This window comes from Tauraco erythrolophus, chromosome 16 (genome assembly GCF_009769465.1).
Source record: "Tauraco erythrolophus isolate bTauEry1 chromosome 16, bTauEry1.pri, whole genome shotgun sequence".
Classification (NCBI taxonomy): domain Eukaryota; kingdom Metazoa; phylum Chordata; class Aves; order Musophagiformes; family Musophagidae; genus Tauraco; species Tauraco erythrolophus.
Window position 1 is genome coordinate 17,320,133 of NC_141480.1, and position 25,155 is coordinate 17,345,287.

Sequence of the window (25,155 nt, forward strand, 5' to 3'; positions counted from 1 at the left end):
TTCTGAAGTCAGACAGTACATACTGTGTTTTTCTGAGCTGTTTCGGGGCAAGCTTTTTTACCATCTGTTTTTTCTGACTGTATCTTCTCCATTATGTCCATTATAATTGATAACTGATGTTACGAATAATCATGTAAGGAATGGTGACTTCTCCAATGAAATTACTTTAACTCTCTCCTCTTGGACTAATGTTTAGTTCTTTAAATAGGAATATGCTATTCCTATTTGTGAGTAAAGGAATATTATAATTAATAATTAAAATTATAATTAAAAATAATTAAATATTATTAATAATTAACATATTTAAAATTATGTTTTCTCTTGTTTAATCAAAATCTGTGGTTTATACATAGCTGTTTAGCTTTGTACTTGTTAATTAACATTAATTAACACCTCTTTTTGGTGACAGAGAGACTGAGGCATATAGAAATGAAATCATTGAGGTAGGACAGCATGGCATTGGCAGGAGCCAGGAATAGAAATCAAACCTACTGCCTAAGTGACTTCCAATGACAGAAATAGATAAGCCCTTTAGGCAAAATACAAATGCATGAAAATATTTGAAACTTGACAGCCTGGAATTATTGCATTCTTTCTGCAAATGTGTCATTCCAGTATCTCAGATAAAAATATCTGTTATAATGAAAGGAATGTTCACAGAAGATAGCTTACATATAATTATATTATATAGAATCTTCTAAATATTTTTAATATTATCAGGAATTTTTACTGGACATTAAGTACCTTAGTATTTCTCCAGTGTCCTTGGACAAGTTTATATATGGCTAACATTAAACCACAAGCTCTTCACAAAAATTTTCAAATATGACACACAAGAAATGTGTCCATTTTACACAATAGATTTGCACTGATGGTTTTCATGTGTGTTTAGGTTATGGTTATTTCTATTGTATCTGGCATGGTATTTCTGTGCTAAAAGTCCAAGTACCTAAAAGGGTGTGGGTTTTCTAATGTAAGACAACTTATCAGTACCGTGCCAGATTTTGCCCAAGCAGGATATTTAGGTGACATTTCACCATAGGTGCTGGAGTAGTGTGTAAATACACAGAAGTTGAGAAATAAAAAAAGTCTCAAAAATGGAGGACACCACCTCCTACTGCAACAAAAGACTTTCTGAGTGAAGGGAAAATGCTACTCTCTGAGCAGCTGGAGCTGAAGAACTTGATTACGCAAGTTGGCAAGAAATAAATACACTGTGTAAATCAAAGGAGAATCTAGAGCAATATAGCTCTACAGAAACGACATGACATTAAAAAGGCCTTGACCCCAAACTCCTACTCAGAGGAGTAATGGGGATGCTGACAGACAGGATAACATGTGGGTGTCCGTGATTCTGCCTAGCTGTGTATTTTTTTGTGCTGTCTAAACTAGACCATTCTTTTTAGAATCCCCAGTTGGTTTTTTTTCAAAATCTTAAACTGTTTGTGTCAAGCATCAGGCAGTTCTGTAGAGATAAATAGACCCGTGCAAGTGAAGCATTAGGGAAGATGTGTTTATTTTCTTGTGGGTAGCGTGGGGCAGCTTGCAGAGGAAATCGCATTTTCTGGAATACGAGTTGATCACATAAAAGGCTGAACAGAAAGTACAATGGCCTGTTCAGACCAGCGTAGGCTAAAATTGCAGTGGATGCACAAGGCAATTCTGTGATTATACAGACGTTGTTTGGGAGAGTGGCGATAGCCTGCAAGAAAAGCATTGAGCACAGTCAGGTTTCTTGAACTTGAGATGATTTGATGACACTGAGCACTTCACAGATCAAACCCTTAATTCAGCTGGCAAGATTAGCCGAGCTAGTGTTAGAAGATTAGATCAGACTGTGCCCTAGACCGTTGGTAAGAAGCTCATCTGAATGTGTGCGATGATGCAGCAGAGCAACATTGCACCCTTACAAGTCTGTTACTGTCCAGTGCCACCGTTACTGCAGTAACTAAAACTGTACTGTCCCTTTGAGCACGTTAAAGAAAAAACAAAAAAAAACAAAAAAACCCCAACACACTTGGCAAGGTGTAACACCATGTATAAATTACTGTGTTTCCTTGATCACATCCATGTTACAGAGGAATGTTATATGGATGAAAAGAAAATATTCTTTGGGTTTTTGCAAAGAGTGTTTTTTGTTGTGGAAAACCATAATCATAACAACGGATTTCAATCTAGCTAGTCAAGGCGTTGCCCTAATGAAGCAGTGTGCTGCTTTGGACTATTGCTTCATGCTTAAATAGAATGCCTTGACATAAGCCTGCCAAAAGCTGAACTTTTGCTTTACCTCTCTCATTAAGAAACTGAATTTAGCCCTTGCAGATTTTATTTTTTTTCGGTGGTGAGACTAAAATTCATTTCCCTGACTGTGCTGTTTCTGGTAGCGACTCCTAAGTGGCTGCCTGGGGAACAGTATCACAGCAGAGCTGGGAAGAAGTAACACTGCTGTGTTCTCCCAGCCTCCAGTGACCAATGACATGTAGTAGTCCGCTCTTCGTTTTTGTCTTTGATGTGCCTAATCACTTTTGAGCCAGTATAAATTTCAGGCATTCACAGCATCCTGTAGAAATGAGTTGCATAGCTGAGCAAGATTAGCATAAAAACTATCTCTTTTTGCTTATTGGGAATGCACATTCTGATTTTTTTCAGTGCTCTCCAATGCTTGTACGAGAAACAGTGAACAGTACTCGTCTCCATGGTACTTTCGATTTTATGGATTCTACCCTATCCTTCCTCAGTCACGTAGTGTCCCCTGACTAAAGAAACCAGGTCTCAGGCACAATCCATTACATGTGTTTGATCATTTCTTTGTCACATTTATTTGCTTGTTTTCTTCTGTCTTTTTTACTTTTTGTGTTTGTTCATCTTTATGAGATGGGAGACCAGAGTAGGACACAGAATCCAACACAAGGATGCAACATTCTTTTGACAGTAACATCTGGATATCCTGTGGTCTCTTAATCTTTTGCTGATAATTTTAGTTATTGAATTATTGCTTTTTCTGATGCTACTAAACACTAAGATGGTGGGAGTTTTGTGGACTTCAGTGTTACAACTATTAGATCTTTTTCCTGATTGGTAATAGCTAGTTGACAGTCATTGTATTTGAACAGCTAGGATTGTTTTTTCCTGGTGTTGCACTCTCTCAGGTTGCAGTTTGTTTGCCCTCACAGTGCTTCCCATGGAAATATTTCAACTTAAAACTTATAAAAATTTTACCTATGACGCAGAGGAAAATGAATCACTTGTTTTCAAAATTGTAAATTGAATGAAGCTGAATTATTTAAATAAACTTTTTAAATATTTAGAGGTACAATTGAGTTTGTTTTACAAACAAACTGTGCTGGAAAGTTAGTCAGAGATGAGCTTAAAAGTGTGACTTAATCTTGCTGCATTAATAAGTGCTGCTTTTCAGGTGGGAGGGATAATGTTCACACTCTTCCTCTTGGAAGAAATAACTGTATATTAACTCAGCTTTGAATGTGTTTTTACAATCAACCTAAGCAGGAAGATGGGCAGAGGTGTCATCCTCCCCTCACCACCTGTGAGAAAAACAAAAAGCTGCACATGATAACTTTTAATTGGGAAAATGCAGTGGCAGCTCCCAACTAATAATGTAAGTGCAAGGAACTCTGCGCTGTCAAATCCATGAGGAGTAGGCAATAAGACTCTTGTAAATGATTCCATTTTGTCACATAGGAGGTAAAATTGAAAGACTTGCTCTCTGTTTTCTCAAGAATGCAATGTATAGGAAAAGAAATAATGTCTGAATTTTTCAATGGAGATTGAGAAACTTTGACAATCTTGTGCTTCATTTTTTTTAACGTATAACAGACTATAAATAACATGCCATTGCACAGAATGTCAGCTGTGTGTTCATGTATGCGTGCATTTTGCTGCTTCTAGTGTGCTCAGTGCTTAAATGTGTTTCCATCAATGTCACACGTGGTTGGAATAGATTCCCAGAGATTATATTCATTCATCTATATCATGATTTTTCTTTTTTAGGGTATTCTTGAGAGCCATCAACAAATTTGCAGAGACAATGAACCAGAAATTTCTGGATAATATGAATTTTGAAGTCCAAGTAAGTGTTTAAGCTTTTTAGCTGAGTCGAGACAGTCCGTGTAGGTGTGATCATTCTGGTCTGTCAGAGCCCCTTCTGATACTTCATCTCGGTATCAAAATGACTGTTGATTTGAGTTGGGCAGGATTAGGCCATCTTTGATACGACATGGAAGTCATACTTTGATTATTTATGATAAGACACCCGAACAGAGTATTTTGTACTGTGACTCTCTCAGAACTGGGAAGCAGAAAACTGATTCTTTTTTCTCAGCCAGCCGTGTTTTCAGAAAGGCAATCTTTGATGTGATGCACGTAGCCTTTACAATGCCACTCCTGTGTATGTAGGGCAGGAAGAGCTTAGCTTTGTTTGATTCCTAGACTATTTAGCACTTTGAATTTATTTTTATTCTTAACTTGTAGTCTTCCCTGGTAAGTCTATCTTTATTTAGTTATTTATTTTCCTTTATTTTTCAATAGTACTTTCTGAAATAATTTAAAATCAGAGTTTTGGGTTTTTTTAGTCATGCATTTTACTATATGTTTGGCTTGCTTCAAATAAAAATGAAAAAGTCTTTAGTTTCACAGTCATTAAATTATTAAAATGTAAATACAGTTTTAGAATTAGGATTTGTCAATAAATACTGCCAGATTATGGTATGAGCTATAGATAGAAAACACACTAAGAAAGTATAGTATGAAAAATTATTCTATTTCATTCTTTATATTAACTGCAGTTAAAAGTAAATGTTTTAAGTTCAAAAGCACTTCCTGATTACAAAAATCTAACTGTTTATTAGATAATAACTTATTGACCTTAACCACGAAGTTCGGAGGAAGTTCAGAGCTCTGCCTTCCCGAGTTCTCGGGGTTTGTATTTTACAGTTAGTCTTGCAACTTTCAGCCTGGTTTATGTGATTCTACTCTACTGCATGTGTCTGTTTAGACTTACTGTGCTAAAAACTGTTTGGTGTTGATCTCTGTCCTTAACACAAAATACCTTGGTCACAGTTAACTACAGAGCTGTCGTGTAAGTGGTTACGCAGGAAGAGTTTAAAAGACAACAGTAAAAAGAAAGGTAAAAGGTTCAATTCATACTCAGTTACAGTGGTCTCCAAGTAGAAAATGTAGAACTTTTTCCTCATTTATCTCACTGAATTTTTCTACCTTCAAAAGATGTGACTTTACAAGCGTATATATGTATAATATTAAGATTTTTGAATCATAGGGAAAGATATTAATTGCAACAAAATTTCTTTTTAGTAAATATCTCTGCTGGAAGCTCTGAAATCCTTGACGGATTTATGGTATAATGTCTCTTAGGCTAATTCAATTTATTAACACCCGATTTGCAATCTAGCATTTCTATTAAACAGGCAAATAAAGTAGGTCTGGTGGACCTCGGTGTGTGTAGGCTCCCAAAAGCACGCAGCCTGCTGTAAAGACCGTACCTGTCCGAACTTTATTAAGGTGTGCGCTGCCTCTTTCAAATGCTAAAGTCGCAGTCTGGACCTGCAACTCGGGTTAATTTCCGATAATTTACCTGTGGTGAGTCTGGGCATTGCAGAATGCTATCAGCCAACCAGGGATGATGCAGTTTAACGCTGAACTTGTAGTTCAAGCGAGTGTGTTAATGCTTGCTCTTTTATTCATGACTTCTTAGGTATCTGGAGGCTTTCTTTCAGTAAGCTAAACAGCGTTATAGTAAACAAATAGTGCCATCTAAAAACTGGTGGTACCCTTGTAGTTTTCACAAGAGATTTAGAAGCACCAGCCAGGGAGATACCTTTCTTTTCTTCCATGAATAAAAGCTCTGAAAACCCTCTAACTGTACCCTAAATATACCTTTTAGAAAAGCTACTACTGAATTAAAGAAGGTCTGAATAAAGCAAAGCATATTGTCTCATTTTCTTAAACAAAAATTAAAATTATCTATGCATATTCAGATCACTGATAGCTGAATATTTTAATGTTTTAAAGATTCTTCTACTGGTTTCGTATTTGTATATTTTTTTAAAAAGTCTATGAATCGGTGTCTTGCAACTATTCAGACTTTGAAAATTTGAAGATAGAGAAGCACTTAAAACTAAAATGTTATTAATTGAAATGAGAAACTTGAGAGATCCTTTAGTGGACCTTCTTCGTTTTCTGATGATCAACTTTATCCAAATAATTTCTATCAAGAATTTTGCCTACCTGTTCTAGAGCCTTTGATGGCAAGAGAGTAGTCTGTATATTTCCTGAACATACTACGTTATCTTTAAAGTTACAAAATTTTCTTAAAACTAAAGCACTGAGGTGTTATGAGCAGAAACAAACAGGAAGGGATGGAAGGAGGAATAACTTCACCTAATTTTTCTAATAAAAACTTTGTCTTTTGAAGTCACAGCTTAAATCTTTCTACTCTGCAGTATAAATCCACGTCTCTGTCATGTCCTTTCTGACCGTGCAAAGTTTGATCTTGGAGGTGTAATTTTTCATGTGGATTGCATTTACTTGAATTGTTCTCTAATAACATGGATACTGAAGTTGTTTGCTGTACTCCAAGAAAATTTTCCCTATCACTAGAAAATGAGCAAATGACAAAGAAGAGAGAGACAATATTTTTTTTTTTTTATATCACTGTATCTTGACTGTAAGCAAACATTAGCAGTGGTTAACTCAAAGTAAAGGAGAAACTTCTATACTTTATAAAATAGATCACCTCACACGTTCAGCCTTTGGGGTTGTTACACTTTTTAGATTTAGTGTTTGGTTTTCCTCAGTTGTTTTGGAGTATTTTCAGTTAATAAACAAAAAGCAATCCTTCTTCGCGCAGCTGTTGCAGTGTTGGTATGTTTTTGTTTTAGCAATTAAGGTACCAATAGGCTAATATAATAAAGTAGCAGCTGCTTTGCAAAAGAAAACTCTGAATCAACCTTACTTGTGTTATTATTTATCCATTGCTTCATTGTTAGGGTTTTTGGGCACCGAATAGTGATGAGGAAACCAAAGCAAAACTTTGAGATGCAGTTTCTTTCAAAGGCGAGCAGATCTTTGGGATTTCTTTGAGGTGTCTGTATTTAAACGAAATTTAGGAGTTTTAAAGAAACATTTGCTTTAATGAAAATAAGCAATACGCTTGTGTTCCACCGACAACGTGGTCATTGCTGAAATCCATACAGTAAGTCTGCAGATGGAAACAAATGCTGGCACGTTATTTAGTGTTCACTTCAAACTATTTGATAACAAATGTTACAATGCAACAAAAGTATCAGTGGGGGAAAATTGGCAATCAATAGAGGCATTCAAAACTTCTAACCAGTTTGGAATCTCTCTGTGTAACTCTATTTCTATTTTTATTTGTATGCATATAGAAAAAATATGGATTTGGACAAAAAACTTGCTGTTGCTGTTTTGATCTGGGAGAAAATTTGGAAGTAGCGTAACTTTCGGTTTTGTTAAGAGCTGCAGCCTGCTAACCACACGGCCCGATCGTGTCCACAGCCAGCCCTGTGGCAGCCCAGCAGGCATCCCTCAGCTCGGGCACCTTGTGGTCAGGCCCTGAGTCTGCCACGGAAAGGGCTGAGTCTGCAGGAAGAGAGCCACAGTACGCACCGGTGGGTTCCCTTATGGCTGCAAACAGTGAGGCAGAAATTGGGTACAGGAAATCTAGGATATGCTTCCTAAAGCCAGAACTGAGGCAGTCACATACCATGGAGTGCAGCTTCACCTCAACTCGTTACATTGGGATCTTTTCTCAAATTCCAGAAAAAAAAATGATCTTGAAACGTGCTTCTCCTCTAGCCAAACCTGACAGAGACTTTAGTGAGCTCGTTCGCTGTGTTTTACAAATAACCTCCAGTGCTTTCACTCGATATGAATAGGAGTTGTGCATCTAAATTTAATCTAACTTTGGAAAGATGCTATATGCCTGTGTTACATAAGTCACTTCTGCAGATCTAAAAACTTAAGTAAATTATATAAATAAATGGATTTTCATTTAAAAAAAAAAAAGACCAAAAGAAGGCCTGTTTATTCAAGGGTCAGTTATTTAGTATGCAGCAGCTTCAGGCAATCTAATTTCTGTTAGGAGTATCTGTACTGTTGATTTTCTGGTTCCAAAGAAAAAGAGATGAGTAAACTTTAGATGGTTACTGAGCATATGCAGCAAGAACAATGTCTCAAGAATATGGAAGCTAACACAGAGGCTGCTATTTTAATATTCCTGATTAACGATAATTTAAACTACAGAAACAGAATATATTGGGATGGGGAAAACAGAGATGCATATTGCTGAGGGTTTTTTTTAAAGAAGTTACATCTTTAAGTTCTTTGTAAATGAGTGAATGATTTATGCTGTTTGTAAAATGGTGTTTTCAAATCTGATTATTAACAAATAGTTGAAGAAAAGTCTTAATTTAAAAAAAAGTAAATTAAAAAAGCAATTTAAAGCACAGTGAAGTAGATCTGAGGATTTTTCACTTGACTGAGTGATTACATGGCAAAATATAACAGACAACCTAACCAAACAAAGCAAGTAGACTGTGAAGTAATTGAGTAACTAAAAAAGGGTATTTTAAATGTAGACAAAAGCAATGAAGACATTTTTGCTACTCTGTTAAAGCTTGGTAAATGGAGGAAAAAAGGTTCCTGACCTTTTTCTTGTTTCAAAGCAAAATTGCTTTTTTTGCTCATTGTGCAGAAAGGAAAAGAAGTGGTATCATTTGAGACCTGTGAAAGATGTGGTGTATCTGATGAGCAGTGGTTACAATCTTTAAGTTGAAAACTGTGCATAAACTTAAAGCCATATGTTCAGTGAGAAAGCTGTTATGTACCTCAGAGATAAATACCAAGCCGCTGCACAGCAGTGATGTGCTGTTAAATTTTCTGCCTTAGTATGTAATAAGTTTGGTTCACTGAGTCCAACAGCTCGTTCTTAAATTCCGGTGCTTTGACATTGAGATTGGCATTGCAGTGGTCAGGCAGGAAGTGCCAGAGCTGCTGCTTGGGTTGAGAATTATTATTCTTGGAGTTAATTAAATAGTCATCTGGTGTCTGATATTATATGACCACTGGGTGAGGAAGTGGTTTTCTCTGTGGGTTTTTTTTTTTCTGAATTTTGCATGCAGAGTTTACACGCTGGATGTATTCAGATGTACGTCAGTGACTCAGAAAATAAGCCACAATTAGGGGTTGCACACAGCAGGTATTGTCCAATGTCATAATACAGCAAAACTTAAAGCAGTAAAGAAAGGATTAACTAAAAGGCATTTGTTACAGAATATTTACTATTGTGCTGATAAGACAAAATTGTTAGCTCCAGAGCAAATAATTTCATGGGAGAGAAGGGAATGAATTTTCATTAAGTGATTGACCAAAAATAAACCATGAAGCAAGAACAAACGAGGGCCCACAATATCCATGGTACCTTAAGCTTGTGAATGGATATAGTGCCAACAGGGAAAGAATCTTGCATAATACATCAGTGTGTGTTCTTCAGAACTGCGGTTAAACTGGAACATGAAGATTTAATACACAGAAATCTGGCGTTTCAGCAGGAATTACTGGAATAGGTAAAAAACTTTCAATATTTAGCAGTTTATATTCTATTCCTGTCTCTGTATTTGAAATAGATTACTGACTTGCATTTATGTTAGATATAAACTCAGTTGTGTATTGAAACAGATTATCTAGAAAGGCTAGGAAATACTCGTTCACTGAAGTGTAAATCATGTCATTAAAGGTTTGCACCTAGAGAAAGTATAATAGTTTAAGAATCTTTATTCTGTTGAGATAGTGTAGGGAGATATATTGATGGTATACTAGAAAAATGCAAAAAATAAGTTAGGAAAGCAGTCTAAGGTTAGACTTTTTTCTGAAGACCATAACGATTTATGTCTTAATGGTGTGTAGTTTTTCCTTTGACTTCTCTGTTGCGTTTTGTGTTGATAAAAAGTTTTATCTATGTGATTGTAAATAGCTTATATTTTCTCTTTTCCCTCTTATTTTTTTGTGTTTGCTCTCAATATTATACTACTTTTCAATAATATTCATGAGGATACACGTAATTGATTGCAGAAGGGTCTCATCAGCCAGCCAGTATCCACACTACTTGCCATGTACTGGTGCGCACGAGTCAGGATCCTGTTGTGTGGCTGTAAGAGGATTTGTCTCCATGTTTGTGGCTTGGCTTTGGTGTTTGGTTGTTCTTTGCGGAGGGGTGGGGGCTGTTGGGGGGTCTAGGGTTGGGCTGGCTCTTTTTCATTACCAGCTTCCACTACTAAAGACAATTTTGCTTTGGAAATACAGCCATTGCAGGTGATTGCAGATGCGTCCAACATACAATTTTAAAGGAGAATGCGGTGTTGGCATTTTCGCTGTAACAATTTTTTAAGGATTTGCCAATTTCAAATGTGGAGATCAGACAACCTGTCCAGATCAATGTGTAAATTCTGGATTTAGGATGTATAAGTTGAGATGGGCTCTTCAGAAGAGACTTAACAAACAAACAAAAATATTTAAAATTGTAGAATATATTTTGGAAAAAATGTTCCCTGAAAGTCACCGTGTTTTCTTGGATTTAATGATAACAAAAATTTGGCGTGGTCTGTACTTATGCAATATATACATTCATGGTATCCTCAATAAATGTGTGAGAAGTGTGTCTCATTTGTGCTAAATAGGACAATTCTGGGACTTTTCAGTACACTGCTCTCTTACCTTCTGTGGTAATTGTACCATCTAATTCAATCAAAAAAAGCTAATTTAGTCTGACTGAAAACTTCGGTATTTCGAAACAAAATGCTACATGCATACCTCAAGGGTAGCCCCAGAGTGTTAAGTAAGGGTGAATAATCAGGGGGTAACGTGGCTTTCTGTAAGCAGTCTGAATACCTTTACCCAGAGAAAAAGTGCCTTTGTACACCTGTTCCTATTTTAGACTGGAAAACAGCCAGCTAGTTGATTTGCCATTTATTTGATGGACAAGGATTTTTAAGGAAGCAGGTATTTGACAGTAGTTCAGTTTTGAAGCTGAATGTTATCTGTGCATATGAATATAGAGATATAGGTATGAAAGCAAAAAGTTCAAATACCAATTAACATTTTCTTTGTTATATAGAAATACAATAATTAAATGACCTTTCTATTTACCATACATGTCTTAACTGTCAGCAGTTTCCTTATTTTTATGAATGCAGAACTAAGAAAGAAGGTTTTATTTCTCTTTCTTTATTCACCAGTAGAAATTCCTTTTTCAACTTGCAAGTCCTGGGTTTTTTCCTCTTATTTAGTTGGAATGAAATATAAACCAGTCTTCCATCAGCAGAAGAATGAAGATAACAGCGTTTAATGGTTCACTTCAAAATTCCGGTTAAATTTTCCAGTGTGAACCATTATCTTTGTAGAACCTATTCAGACCTCGTATGATTTTTGTTGTTGTTGTTCCTGTTAGTAGCTGATGTCAGTAGCTAGGTGCTACCTTTGTCCAGCAGCACAGAGTATTTCCACTTTGTTGTCACTGTCAGCTCATGGCTCCATCAACTTTGGCTTTAGAAGTCAGCTCTGTGTAGTATTTCCATTCAGTGACTGAGCACATCAGCGCTGTAGTGCAGTCAGCATCCATTGTCACCCTTACTGCCACTTAATTCATTGAAATTACTTTTTTTTTTGGCAACATTCCTTTTATAATGTTTCTGATTGGAGATGGCAGCTTCTGACACATTAGGGACAGGGAAGAGTGAACAAACAGAAACCATTTTGTTGCGGTCAGGCATGGCTATCATAGAGTTTCTATTTTGGAAAATACAGTGCTACTGATTGCTGTTCCTTCCTACCCTTCCCCTCTGTTAGAAGTATTTTTACAGGGCATTAGAAAGGATTATATTTCTAAATCTGTACTGTTACAGCAATTAGAGTTTCCTATTAATCATCTATATTCCTGCCACAGAATTCTATTATAAAAGGCATAGTCCATGTTCCATTATAATGTCAGTCTGATTTAAAAGAAAATTCTTATTTTTCACTTTTTCCTATCTTTCTTGCACGCACTGGGCACCATTAATAACTCAGCAGTAACAAAATGTGTTTTAGCATCACAAACAGAACTGCACAACTTATTTTTTTATCTTAAATCTTCAATTAGAAACCCGAAAATCAAAACTGTCACTGCATTACAAATATACAGGGGAAAAATACATGCTATATTGTACAAAAATATCTGTATGATGGTGATAGACATTGTAGAAAACCCTAGGACATGGCCGATGCAGAAGTTAATGGATAATGCAACTGTTAGAAAATTTCGCTAGCAGCAGTAACAATAGTAGCAATATTAGAAATGTTGTGTCTTTATGTATTACATACCGCATTGTGCGTTTGAAAAATACCAAACTTCAGAGTTTAAAATTCATCTTTGATACTTCTACCAACAAATAGCTAGCCTTCCTAGAGTGACCTATGGTAAGTAATTGGTTTTGGGTTTTTTTTATGTTCATCTGCAAATTTCTTTGGACTTTGGACTCATTGCCCAGAATGGAAAGAAAAACACAGGATATAAATTCTGTAAAATTTTGCATACATAAATCTCATTTTTACTGGATTTGCCTTATTTCAGAGGTGTGGTACGTTTTCCAACATAGGAATGGTAATGTTTGGAGTAGAAACTATTTGTGACTGTTTCACTTAAGTTGCATGATTAAACAGAAAGCAAACAAAAAAAAAAAAAAGGAGAGAATGGGATTATTCTATGTAAATCTTTACAGACTAAAAATGAATGAAACAAACTTTTGTTCATTTATATGATGTGCTGTGTTTCTTCAAAGCTTCTATAAACTTATATTCATTAACCTGAAAAATGTTTATCCTTGTTCAGTCCTTTTGAAGTATATAACCAATGCAAAGAAATTTTGGCAGAGGTCCCAAAGGGTTTTCATAATTTTTTTACTTTGAGATACTTAATGCTCTCTTCCACCTCAGAGAAGACACTGCAGCTGTTGTGAACCAGTCTGCGTGCCATAGGAATAAGCCTTAAATATTGTGCTTGCAACCTCCAGAACTTATGAATGAGCTGTGACTCTGAAAATTATTTTTAAGACTCTACCTAAACAGAATGCAATGCTTACTTTACTTAATTTTTATTGTTTATCAGTTGGTGAGTTATTCTGAATTCTAGCTTTCACCTTCTGCTTGTCTCAGTTTAGCGATTTGCATTTTTCTAGTGTGATGTTCTAAAAGATAGTGCAGAATAATTTTCATGAATGTTGGTTCAATATTTTAAGACTGCATGATTCTGCTGTGTGTGCTATCTTTCGTCTGTGGAGATTAATGAAAACGTGTTAATATCCTGCCCCCTTCCCAAGCAAATATATATATATTTTTTTTAAATAATATATTTGTTCATCCATGCAGGCCTCCTGAGGTTTTTGCCCGACTTCCTCTTTGTTTCCATCCTTTAAATTATCTTTCTACTGTCTCACTGATACCTACCACACATTTTTAATGCAGCTACATTTTAAAAAAATTGTCTAAAGCCATTGCTGATGGCTTAGAAGCTTCTGAAAATAATATTTACTTCCTTGAATTTGAGTTTCTTGGTGAAGTTTCTTTTTTCCCTTTCCATCCCTAGCATGTGAGAGCAGTATTTCATTTTGATTGGAGAACAAGTAATTTGCTTTGAGAAATGAAGGACTGTGTACTGGAAATGCAAGGGTTTTCTTCTAGTTCAAGTACATGACTCAGTGCTAATAATAGTTATTGAGGGATGTATTTTGTCCTTATTTCCTGTAGAGAGCTCTTAACAGAATATGTTGGAATTTTGCACAAATCATTGTTGAATTAGAATCAAAAGAGAAGCTGGTAGATGCCTTTTGAAGTAGCTCTCAAATACAGTGTAATTACAGTGGATGCCTTTAGCTCCGAGTTGTTAAGATTCACTGGCATGTACTGTGTTTCACTGGTCCTGCTATGGTTCACAGTGTAATGTTGTTAGCTAATGAATCTCATATGAATCTTTTTTAGCAATGTTTATTCAGCTGCTGTGTTAAGAGCAAATGCGTAGTAGTGGTTATTAAAATTCATCTATCTTGCTTTTCAGCTAATTGCATAATACTAATGATGTACCTCTTTGCATAATATAAAAATCTCATCTTGCTTGCATCATTTGGTTTCATAAATTATTCAGCATTATGCGTAGTTTAATATTATTCCTGCTTGTCTCAATACTATTATACTTTCCTTATATTCAATTTACAGCTGTGGAACAACTATTTTCATTTGGCTGTGGCTTTTATTACCCAAGATTCACTACAGCTAGAAAACTTTTCCCATGCAAAATACAACAAAATCCAGAACAAGTAAGCAAAAATGTATACTTCAGCTTATGTCTTTAATTTTGTAGTAAAATGATGATAAAGATATAATGATAAAAATACCTTTCATATTTCTTTTCTTTCTAGATATGGAGATATGAGACGTTTAATAGGTTTTGCTATCCGTGACATGTGGTACAAACTTGGTGAGTAGGCAGGTGAACTTAAGTGCAACTGAATCCATCGCATATTGCTTGTTCCTTTGAAAAATGTCTGACATGATGTACTTCTGTAAGTATTCTACTGTTAGAACATAAAATATGTTTTCATGCCTGTGATTCATCTTGGAACTGATCTGAGATATGCTGTTTGGCTACTGCCTATTTTTTATTTCTAAGAGCTCTCACAACCTTCTCTCACATTTCAAAGATGACTGAAATCAGATTTCAGAAACCTTGTTTTGCTGAAATTGAGAACCAGATAAATCTTCCCAGAGAAGCTTACTGTTCAATCTGAATCTACAGAAATTAGTAGCTTCAGCTTTGGAATCTGTATGGGTTAAAATTCTAAAATATTTTTACATTTGTTGTACAGCCATGTTCTGCCACTGTTCTTTTGGGAGTTCATAATAGGGACAACAATAATGTATTGTTCTTTGAAAGTATGTATTATCGAGGGTTGTTGAAATATACAATGAAAACAATTATGATGATACTTACAATTATATTTTGAAATGCAAGCTGAATGTCAAATTTCAGGCAGTTAATCATGGAAAGACTAGGTTTCCTCAGTTTATTAACTAAAGAGAAGACAGAGAAAAAGGCTTTTGTAACCATTCTGTCTGAGATCTCTTGACCTCAGGCCAGTTCCAGTCTTTTGTTCCTGTGTGCCACTTCAGTGGAGTGCTGAGGATAAGCTAACAGCATTCTTCCTTTTTTCCTAACTTAGCTAAAATGCAGTCGTTTCATCCAGGAAAACTTGTGCAATCTCTCTGTATCACAAGTTTATGTTTTAAGAGTGGTCTGGAATATTCTCAGTGCCTGCACTAAAAGAGCATTTTTTCCAATAGTATAAATATTTTTTCCGTGTTATTAAAATTTTAGCTAAAGTATACCCACACTATCCAAAATCTGAAGATACTTGAATAAAACTTGCATAAAAGGGTCACCTTCATGAATACAAGGCAAGATGTCAAGTGATTGGCTGGGAGTGAATGGAAAGGCAGAATTTATTCTAAACTAAATACCAAGTAGTTGTAAGCAGAACATGAAGAACGTTAAGAGTTGCTTAAGTACTCAATTTGTTGATCTCAAGGACCTACTAGGCAAAGTAACTTTATGGATGAACCAAATTTTTACGTTCTGTTTATTCTGTGAGTTGGTTGAGCAATTTTTGATTTAAATTTTTAGGCAAATTTTTAAAAAGTTTTTTCTTTCAGTTAGACTTTGCAGGAAGGTTTCTGTTGACAGAAGGATGTTGTATTCTTTCTGTGGGCTGATGAAATCTCTAGTTTGATTTGCACCAAATCGACAATAACCTAATGTGTTGTTTCGTAGGATACTGAAGATTTTTTTTTTTTGTGATTGATTTTGAAGAGGAACTCAAGCCTTAGCTTCTTTGAGGTGTGGAAGGAGAGATCCATCTTCTTCTTCTCTTCCAATGAATGTTTTATTACTTACACAAAAACTCCAGCAAGGCATTGTCAAGATATATTGAGGAAAAAGTCCTTTGAAGACCCTATTAGATTAAAGAGTAAAAAATTATTCAGAAGTTTATACCAGAATGGAAAGTCCAGTGAGATAGTGTCAGTGTGAGCTCTTCAGCTTTTAGCATGGAATAAGCCGTGTGCTCATTCCACACAGAAATCAACGCGCAGAATTGATGTGCATAGTGCACTGTACGCTTTGCTCGTCCATATAGCCTACTGCTTCAGTCCCAGGTACACTGTAGGCAGCACTCATCTCTGTCTCCCTGATATACCACATTTATTGCAAAGAAACCGTATCTCAAGTGGGGACATCTTCTTCCCGCGGTGGGCTGGCACAGCCTGCTGTAGAGGCAAAGGTCATTCCATGTTTCTGCTTTTAGTGTGTTCATGTTCTACCAGTTACCTCTCCTCTCACCCTGAGTTGGTCAAGTAAGTTTTGCAGTGTGTTCGAACCTCTGACGCAGCAATGTTGCAAGGTAAAATAAGCTATGGAGAGGCCAGAATATCCTATATTATTACCCAAGGAAGCCAGCTGTGATTTTCAAAATGCAATGAAGGGATTGTTTCTTATTAACCAAACTTATGTCAAATATTTGTTTTATCTTTGAAAAGTTTTGCCAAGTTCTTCTGTTAGGACATATGAGATTTCTTTATGATCTCTGTTATAAATTCCAGTGTATCCATGCTTGCCTGGAGATTTTGAATGTTTTCATCACCTTGCACATACTCCTTCTGGCGATATATACCCCTCTCAATCTTTCTTAAATTTTTTCTTTTGGTACTTTTTAGTAGAAAAAAAATTTTTAATGCATTGGTATACCTTGACTACCTATTTTTGATACATCAGATTTTAAAGGATTCGATACTTTTCCTGATGGATTGGTGAACTCTCAAACCTGTTTTCAGCATAGCCATTAATTTTCTAGTTTAACACCATTGTCATCATTTTTAATACTGGTAGGCGCAAGTTTAAAATCAGTCGTTTTCACGTGAATTCTTGATTCTAGAGTCATTAACATCTGTTTCTGGAAATAAACTTTGAATTTTTCATTTTACTCCAAAGTACAACAGATCTTGCCGAAGCACTCTTCCTCTTGTGTGTGTTTGAGATTTGCTGTTTACATCCTACTCATGCTGAATCTGAGAGTCCGTGCTAAAAACAGCAAACACAACGGCTTTAGAAAAATTTAAGGGCCTTTAACAGTTTTGTCTAGAGTAATGTTGAAGACCAAAGGATTTTTTTCTAATATCCAAATGCATTATTAAATTATTTAAATAATATTAACTTACATACCCAATGGAAAAAGTGAGGCACACAGCTTGAGAATTGTTTCAAACTAATATGCAGTCATTCGTAGTTAATAATAAATACCCCTGGCACTTATTTTCTGTAGTTCTCAGGCTTCTTCTGTAGCTTTAACAAAAATCTGAACTCTGAAAAGCAGTAGAGCATCTTAAGTATAAACCGTGTTTGAGAGGTACATATAGAGCAAGATTGAAATAGGCAAATGCATGTCAAAAAATCTCATGCTGCGACCTCTAGAGTGCCTTTCCAGTTGTGAATTGAATTGCCTTGTTCTGTGTTCCTTTGTGCCTTTCAGTCATTCAGTCGCTGTGAGGTTTGGGGAGATGTTACTCTTCATTCCTGAAATAGAAATAAGAGTTGCTGATGGCAAGATAGTCTTCAAAATTATTATTTTTTAAATTTTCTTTATATATTTAAAGTGGTGTGCTAAGCTCTGTGGTTTAAAGCATAAAATTAGCCTCTTGGTCAAGCCATGGGTATTGCTATAATTTAGTTGAAACTTTCTCTTTTTTCTACTCATGTAAGAGGATTGCTTGAGAGAGTGAAGATTTTTAGAGGTGAATGGACAGCTACATGAATTTCAAAAAATACATACCTGTAAGGTCTAATACGTATAGGTATTGGAAGTTATTCAGTTATCATAAGATTCTCTTCACTCTTATTGACATTATTGATTTAACTATTATTAATAATGGTTTTAATCAACATGAATGGAAGAAAAATAACGTTGCATAGAACTGTTGAAGTCATAGTTCAGTTATGCTTAGGCTTACGTTAGTATGGCACCCATATGCGAGGAAAATCAGAGTCAGATTACCTTTTAGTTACGGAACAAGTCTAGTTGTATTTGTTGACAAGAATATTTTATCTCCTTACAAGCTTTAGGCAGTGTTACCATTCTTATGCAGGTCATTCAATTTTGATTGTGGTCTGCTGCACATATCACATGTTTTTCTTCCCCAAAAGAAAAGCAGCCTTTGAAGAACACGTCGTATCTGGTCGAGTTTTTTACAGATTTCCATGTTCATTGACAGCCGATGTAACAGTTGTGCTACAAGATAATTTTGGTTTTAGGAGCTGTGTAGATAGTGTTTCTGTGATTGCTTGCAATGCTTGGTGCATGGGTTTGTTTGATTTATTGGTTGCAGTGTTTGATGTTATTCCGAAATGAAAGCAAGTCATGTTTTTCTCCTTCATAAGCTAGAAAAGTTACTCCATGTGATATTACCGTGTGGTGCACTCCTACTGATAGAATTTGGGGGATTCTTAGGTTAATTACTCCAGGTATTTAAAAGGAGATGTCAAAAGCTGAAAAACTGAAATGTTCACTGAAAACGTAGCTGACATTCATGCTTATTTCTGGCGCTGAATTCTGACATCTTGGAATTCTGAGACTGTATCCACTAACATGCTTTCAGTTTTTGAGAAGACATGGAGATAAGTGAATAAGTTGTAAGACTTCATCAACATAGATGGTTTTAAAAAAAAAAAAATTCTCTCCTCTCAAATGCTCAATTTACATTTGTGTTTCAGGTCAGAATAAAATCTGCTTTATTCCGGGGATGGTTGGACCCATCTTGGAAATGACTCTTATTCCAGAAGTTGAGCTACGAAAAGCCACAATCCCCATTTTCTTTGACATGATGGTGTGTGAATATCAAAGGACAGGAGAATTCAAAAAGGTAATGAAAAATACTCTGTGTGATAATTCATTAAAATGTCGTGTGATCAGTTCACTTCTGGTGAACATTTGTTGTGTGGGCTTTTCTGCTTACAGAAAGTAAAAGTGAAAATATTATGAACAAAAGGGAGAGCTCTTGTGCAAGTGAGTGTAGGCTCTCCAAAGTTGGACTTAAGTAAAACTTGCGTCACAATGACAGCAATAAGGTGCTGTATCGGGGGCCCAGAGAGGTTACAGGATCTTTCTTAAAATTTTCCGGATTTTACTGAAAAAGTTCTGAACAAGACACGACGTTGAAGACAGCCCTTGGTTAAGTAGGAGGTAGAATTAAATGACCTCTGAGGGTCCTTTCTAATCGAAATTCTTCATGGTACCCCTTCCTTGTGACATAGGTATTGATCAGCCAAAACTTCCAATTTTTAATATAGAATGTCTGGCAGAAGTAGCAGTGAATAGTTACTCGTGTATTATCAGTTTTCTTGGGAAATTCTAACTTTTCTAATATCTATTGTGAGAAAAATAACCACTGGGAAGAACTGGCATTCCTAAAACATTTTATACAGTAATTCTACAGAAAAGGATTTTTAAATCCTAAGTATAAAATATTTTTGGTTGATGGAATAGAAATAAGGATGGTGAGATAGGACGTTTGGGAGTGTAATCTAAATTTCCTGCCACTGCTTGCTGTGTGTGCTTGGGCAGTGAGTATCTGTCAGTTTGTTTCCTAGCTGCCTTTTCCGTTCTCCGCAAGCTCTTTGGGCATGGACTTACCTTTTTCTGTGTTTGCACAGTGCCTTTCACAGTAAATGTTAAATTGGAGATTCAGACTTTGTAGTTACACAAATAATTAATTAGAACAATCTGTAATGATAAGTGGCAAACAAAAAGCCATATAAATTTTATTCATGTTCTCAGCTTTGTTTAATACTTTAAATCATGCGGGGCATTTCCGTGTCAACTAAGCGTGGAACAAACAAGCAGATGGAATTTCCATTTTGGTCTGTATTCCACAGTGCAAAGCTTTTGGTTCAAGGCCAAGATTAAAAAATGCTTTGCTTCTGTGCATCTGTTCCCTCCATGTCCTAATAGTCCTATATTTGCCTTCTTAAAAATGTTTTCGTGCTCTTGGCTTATACTTTATCTCCTGGGAGAGATGCACAGATCCGTACAGACTGAAAATCCCGAAAACTCATCAGTCATACTGACCGATTAACAAGAGCAACAGCTTAGGAGCCTGGAGGGTGCCAGACACTCAGGTGACCCTGAAATCACTTCGTACGCTGATATAAATAAGTTTCAGGTGGTGTTTTTTCAGTGCTGAGGAACAAGCACATTCAGTTTATTGCAGCTTAGCAATAAGAGGTGATTTTTATGAGATGACACTAAAACGATTCCATAATTGACCAGTTGAGTCTCATTGGACTATAATGTCCTGCTTTAGAAATTGTGATCGTTTACTGGTCCAGAATTGTGGGGTTTATTCTCTCCTTTCCTATGGGTGAGGTACTTAAGATCAGTTTCTAGAACTTGCATCTGTAAGTTTGGCAATTCTGGTAAGGTTTTTAAAAATATATATTTTAAAGGAAAGGCACATGAGGTTTTATTACTTAAAATCGTTACTATCTTAACTAGAAAAGGCAAAGAAATACTATGAATGGAAAACTATTTGATAAATATGTACGCTCTAACTTTTGCTAGTGGACAATTTTCGTACACGAATTTGCATTTAGTACTATAAAGAATATTTTTGTAAAGTTTTACTATAAAATTTTGAGAATGATAACGTGTTATTTCAAGGCTGCCTTAGGCACTCAGGAGCCTAGATTGACATTCAGTTAAAACATAATTTTGCTGAACTTTAAAAATAAATAATTAATTTCTAATCTAATCCTCTCCAATGAGAGAGGAGGAAGAAGCACAAGCAGAGACACTTTTACTAGTTGTGTCTGTACCAGCACTGGAACTGTTTAGTACCTGCCACATGATTTAATAAAGTTTATCGAAGAGATGGATTTTGGGAACTTGAGGTGGTGCTGCTCCGTTCTAGGTGGACATACCTGTTCTGTTGGTGTTAGCTCAAGAGCCTGTGTCCTGCTTTATGCACACACTCTGTGTGGTGAGGTTATAAAGTTACTTAAATTTATCAATCAGGAATTTTATTTTAATTAGCTATTTCTAGGAAAACAACTCATCCCAGAGAAAATACCGTCTCTGGTTATCTCAAAAATGACATACTATACATATATACTTAATGGAATGGAACATATACGTAGGTGTGTGTCATACCAAAGCATGCATGATCACTTCGTGATCCTTCCTTTTACTTTGCACATGTGGCTTCCATTCACCCAGAAGAAATATTCTATAGCTTGTAATTTTAACTGTAATGGAAGATGCAGAGAGGAAGCCACTAATATCTACTAATTTTAGCCATTAAGGCTCTGTCGTTAGCTCAGAGAGCTAAGAATCTTGGAAAGACAATTTATCCAGCTTATGTTCAGCATCTGTGGATAGAATTAGTCCTTGAAATACATCACTTTCTCCTACAGTTATAAAGGGAAGCTGGTTGCATATCTGTTGGACACATGATGTTAAAAGAATCCCATTCTCCAAATGTTGATAACCCATCTTTCCTTGAAAGATCAGGTTGTACATTTTATTAAAACTTTGCAAAGACAGACATATCGTCAAGCGACCTAGTACTGTCTGTTCTAACTGATAATCTGAGGCCAAAAGCGAGAAAAGACTTAAAAAAAAAAAAGAACACAACAAACAACAATAAGAAGAATTTTTAAAAAAATATTAGCTCTTTGCAGAGTAAATGAAAATATTGAAATAAGCATGGATTCAAGTGATGTTAAGGATTTAACTTGGCTTAGGAAAGATTAATTCATCTGTGTTTATTTTTGTTGTAAGAAGTCATTCTGATTTCGTTGGGTATTTTCAATTTAGTGCTTCTCGTTGATTCTACCAATTGCTGAAGCCATCTGGGGAGGTTTTCTATATTTGCTTTCCTTCCTCACTGTCATTGAACAGTTTCAGAAAATAGTGCTGGCCAATGGTGTGTTCTTGGGCTTACATAGCTGTTGGTAGGGTTAGAGGAGGGAAGTTTACTCTTAGTAAACCTATTGGAGTCTTGTATCTTTCGGAGCTAACAGCTGTAAAAGGCTACTAAAAGTGTTGATACAGGTGTTCTCAGCAAGCTTCTCTGGTGCACATGATTTACAATTGTTGTAAATACCTGTATTTCTTACTCTCGGTTCTTGAAGTCTTGTTATGCGTAAGGATTTCAGAAGGATGTGAGGTCACCCCGTTAGCAGAAACCGAGTTTGCATGGCTTGGTGCTTCACGCAGATCCATGTAGAAAAAATTGGCATGTTTTGCGATTTGATATTGAAGTGTGTTCAGAGGTGTGGAGATTTCTTGGATCGATTAGATAGATAAGCAGATGAATTTAAAGCCAAATTGGTGCCAGTGACGATTAGGCACACTCTGTTTAAGTTAGAGGAGAAGTACCCTTTCCAGGGCTCAATTTTGGCACAGACACAGTAAAACTTTATTCTGTATTTCTTCCAGCTTTTTTATTTTGGTTCAGGCAACTGGCTTTTGAGCAGTTTGTTGAGAAACTGCAGGAAAGATGCTTAGGAAGAGGTTTTTTTGTTCAGATCCAGCATCTGTGAAATTATTGCCTCTTAGAGAAGTAATCAATTCTCTACCTGCTGAATAAGTACTAGGAAGGATTTAAGAGGTGGATGATTTTTAACTGGTGCCTGACTTGCACTATGTCCACAGATTTCTGTCTTACTGCAGTAAGTCCACACACTTGAGCACTAGAAAATGACTGGATTGGATGTTTTTGCGTAATATTGCTTTGTCCTGAGACTGCTGTGTTCCTATGTTACCCGTGTTACTACTGCACGTACTACTTACACGTAGGAATTAACTCTGAGCCCTTTAACTACTTTTTCAGCCTGGACCAGCCAAGAGTAATTTTTTTTCCTGTTTCTCTTTATTTCAATGGTAGCTCTTTATTCTCTAGTATTTATTCCACTGGCAATCTTTAATACAGAGAAATAGCTAATATTAGAGCAGCAAAACATGTAAGTAACAGGATAAAGAATTAATCTGGATCACAGAGTACTGGTACTCCTAACAAACCAAAATTCTTTGTGGCCTTTAAAGGAAAAATAAGATTCTCTCTTTTTTGACACTTCCATTCAAAAAAAAATTAAGAAATAGTACTAATGTAGCAGTTCTTTCCTTCTACTCAAATCAGAAAATGAGACTGCTGTTTCTACTGAACAATTTATAGTTTTCTCTGAGAATATTATGGGAAGTAGTTCTTAAATGGGAGCTGAGATCTGAAGTCATTAAGTATTTTGAGAAGCGCCTGTTCAGTACGGCACAGAGACGAAACATTTACTGCCAACTTCTGTTGAAATACGGGATGACTACATGCTGCTCAGTTCTGCTGGAGTTACTCCTGTTCTGCGCTTGGTGTTTCTCATGTGCATACTGCACAGGTCTGCAAATTCCCGTGCAGCAGTGACCTTTTGGATGTCGGCGTCTCACAGATAATGAATAGCAACATATTTCCTCAATTTTCCCCTTCATCCAGGCAGCAGGATGTTTTAACCGTTCCATGTCCATTTAAAACAGTGCTGTTCGTGTTTCCATGAACATCGCTGTCCTACTCAGCCATCTCAAAAGATGCTGTACCTGGTGCTAAGCTGGACAAGTTGCCTGTCTGCCACTGCATAGAGTGTGCACACCTTGTGTCGAAGTTCTTGTGTGTCACTCAACCCCCTGTGAAGGGTTTCAGTGTTTCTATTTGAAGCATATCTGTCTGGTGCTGCGTTGTAATCGTACGTACGATTCCGTTTTCACACATTTACAGCTGTGGTTTTGTTGTTTTGAGGCGGTCTGAGAAACGGGAACTGGTTGAAATTGCTCCTTCCTTCCTGCCCCTTTTGGAGAAGAGGAGTGTATTTGCGTTGCCTGATTCTCTGCACTCAGTCCTTTGCTTCTTGTGTGCTGAGTGTAGAAGTTGGGCCACTCAAGACATTGTTTCAAAGCTCCTTGAAAGAAGGAACAGCCCACTTCAGTCTTCTGTTGAAGAGCAGTTTGCAGCATTGGGATGACCCAGTAGATCTGGGGTTGGCTGCATGGTGTCCTGCTGCCTTCGATCAACACGGATTGTGTAATCCTGCTAGTTCCGTCTCGGTGTGGAATTGTACTGTTGCTGTGAGAAGGTGACACCTCAGAAATTGCACAGTGAATGGGGAGCGAGCATGTGACATGTCAGTTATCTTGAAACTTTGAGTAGGATGTGGATTTTTTTATTGTTTAGTTTGCTCCCTGGGATAGATCTAAGGATGTTTAATTAGAGATTTTTACATATTATGTAGCTTATAAGTCTGTTTCTTTGAGAAACTATTTTAACATAATTGCACTTCGTGATTTTAAGGGCAAAATCATTTGATTGGCTTATATTCTGGAATAACTGATCTTTGACATGTGCTGGTCCTGTTTAGCTGAATCTCAGGACAAAAATGAAGGATATAAAATATTCTGGAGAAAAATGAGGAGTGCTTGGCCTTTGATCTTGAAAAGTGCTGAGTTATTTTTCTGGGTGGGGAGTTTTAATCATGACCTACTTGAAGGAAGTACATGGAGTACCTGTTTTCTGTTAGAATGTCATGTTCTCCACAACTGAAGAAATTGTCCTTTCCAAAACATTAGTCTGAGGATATGCATGACCTGCTTGGTGTTCTAAGGGGAAGAACTAATTTTTTTATACGTAGCCTTGGGCTTGGCTTCTTCAGCTCAGGGCTGAGCTTTCTGATTAAGATGTATTTAAGTAAGGAAATGTATCTTGCATGCAGTTATCTGATAACTACCACATGGAAAATGTCATAGTAATTCTTTCTACCGTGGAAAGCTTCCAGTTCTCTGGCAGGATGGTCTGGATCCCAAACTGCCAAAGCTCTCAATTACACAGAAACACTCCAGGGAGAAAACAGTTATTCATATACTGAAACTGGTGTGAAATTTTGTGTGATAGAAAAATGTGAAAATTTGCTGTGTCAATACAGTAAAGAATTCT

The 25,155-nt window shown here is 36.3% G+C and overlaps 1 protein-coding gene across 1 annotated transcript in view; it reads left to right on the forward strand.

The window, feature by feature from the left end:
• DOCK2 (dedicator of cytokinesis 2) overlaps positions 1–25,155 on the forward strand; it is a 194,581-nt gene that overhangs the window by 133,054 nt on the left and 36,372 nt on the right. Inside the window, 4 exon segments of the mRNA XM_086621891.1 lie at positions 4,009–4,087; positions 14,299–14,399; positions 14,502–14,560; positions 18,902–19,050. Of these exon segments, the coding sequence (XP_086478017.1) occupies positions 4,009–4,087; positions 14,299–14,399; positions 14,502–14,560; positions 18,902–19,050 (388 nt within the window).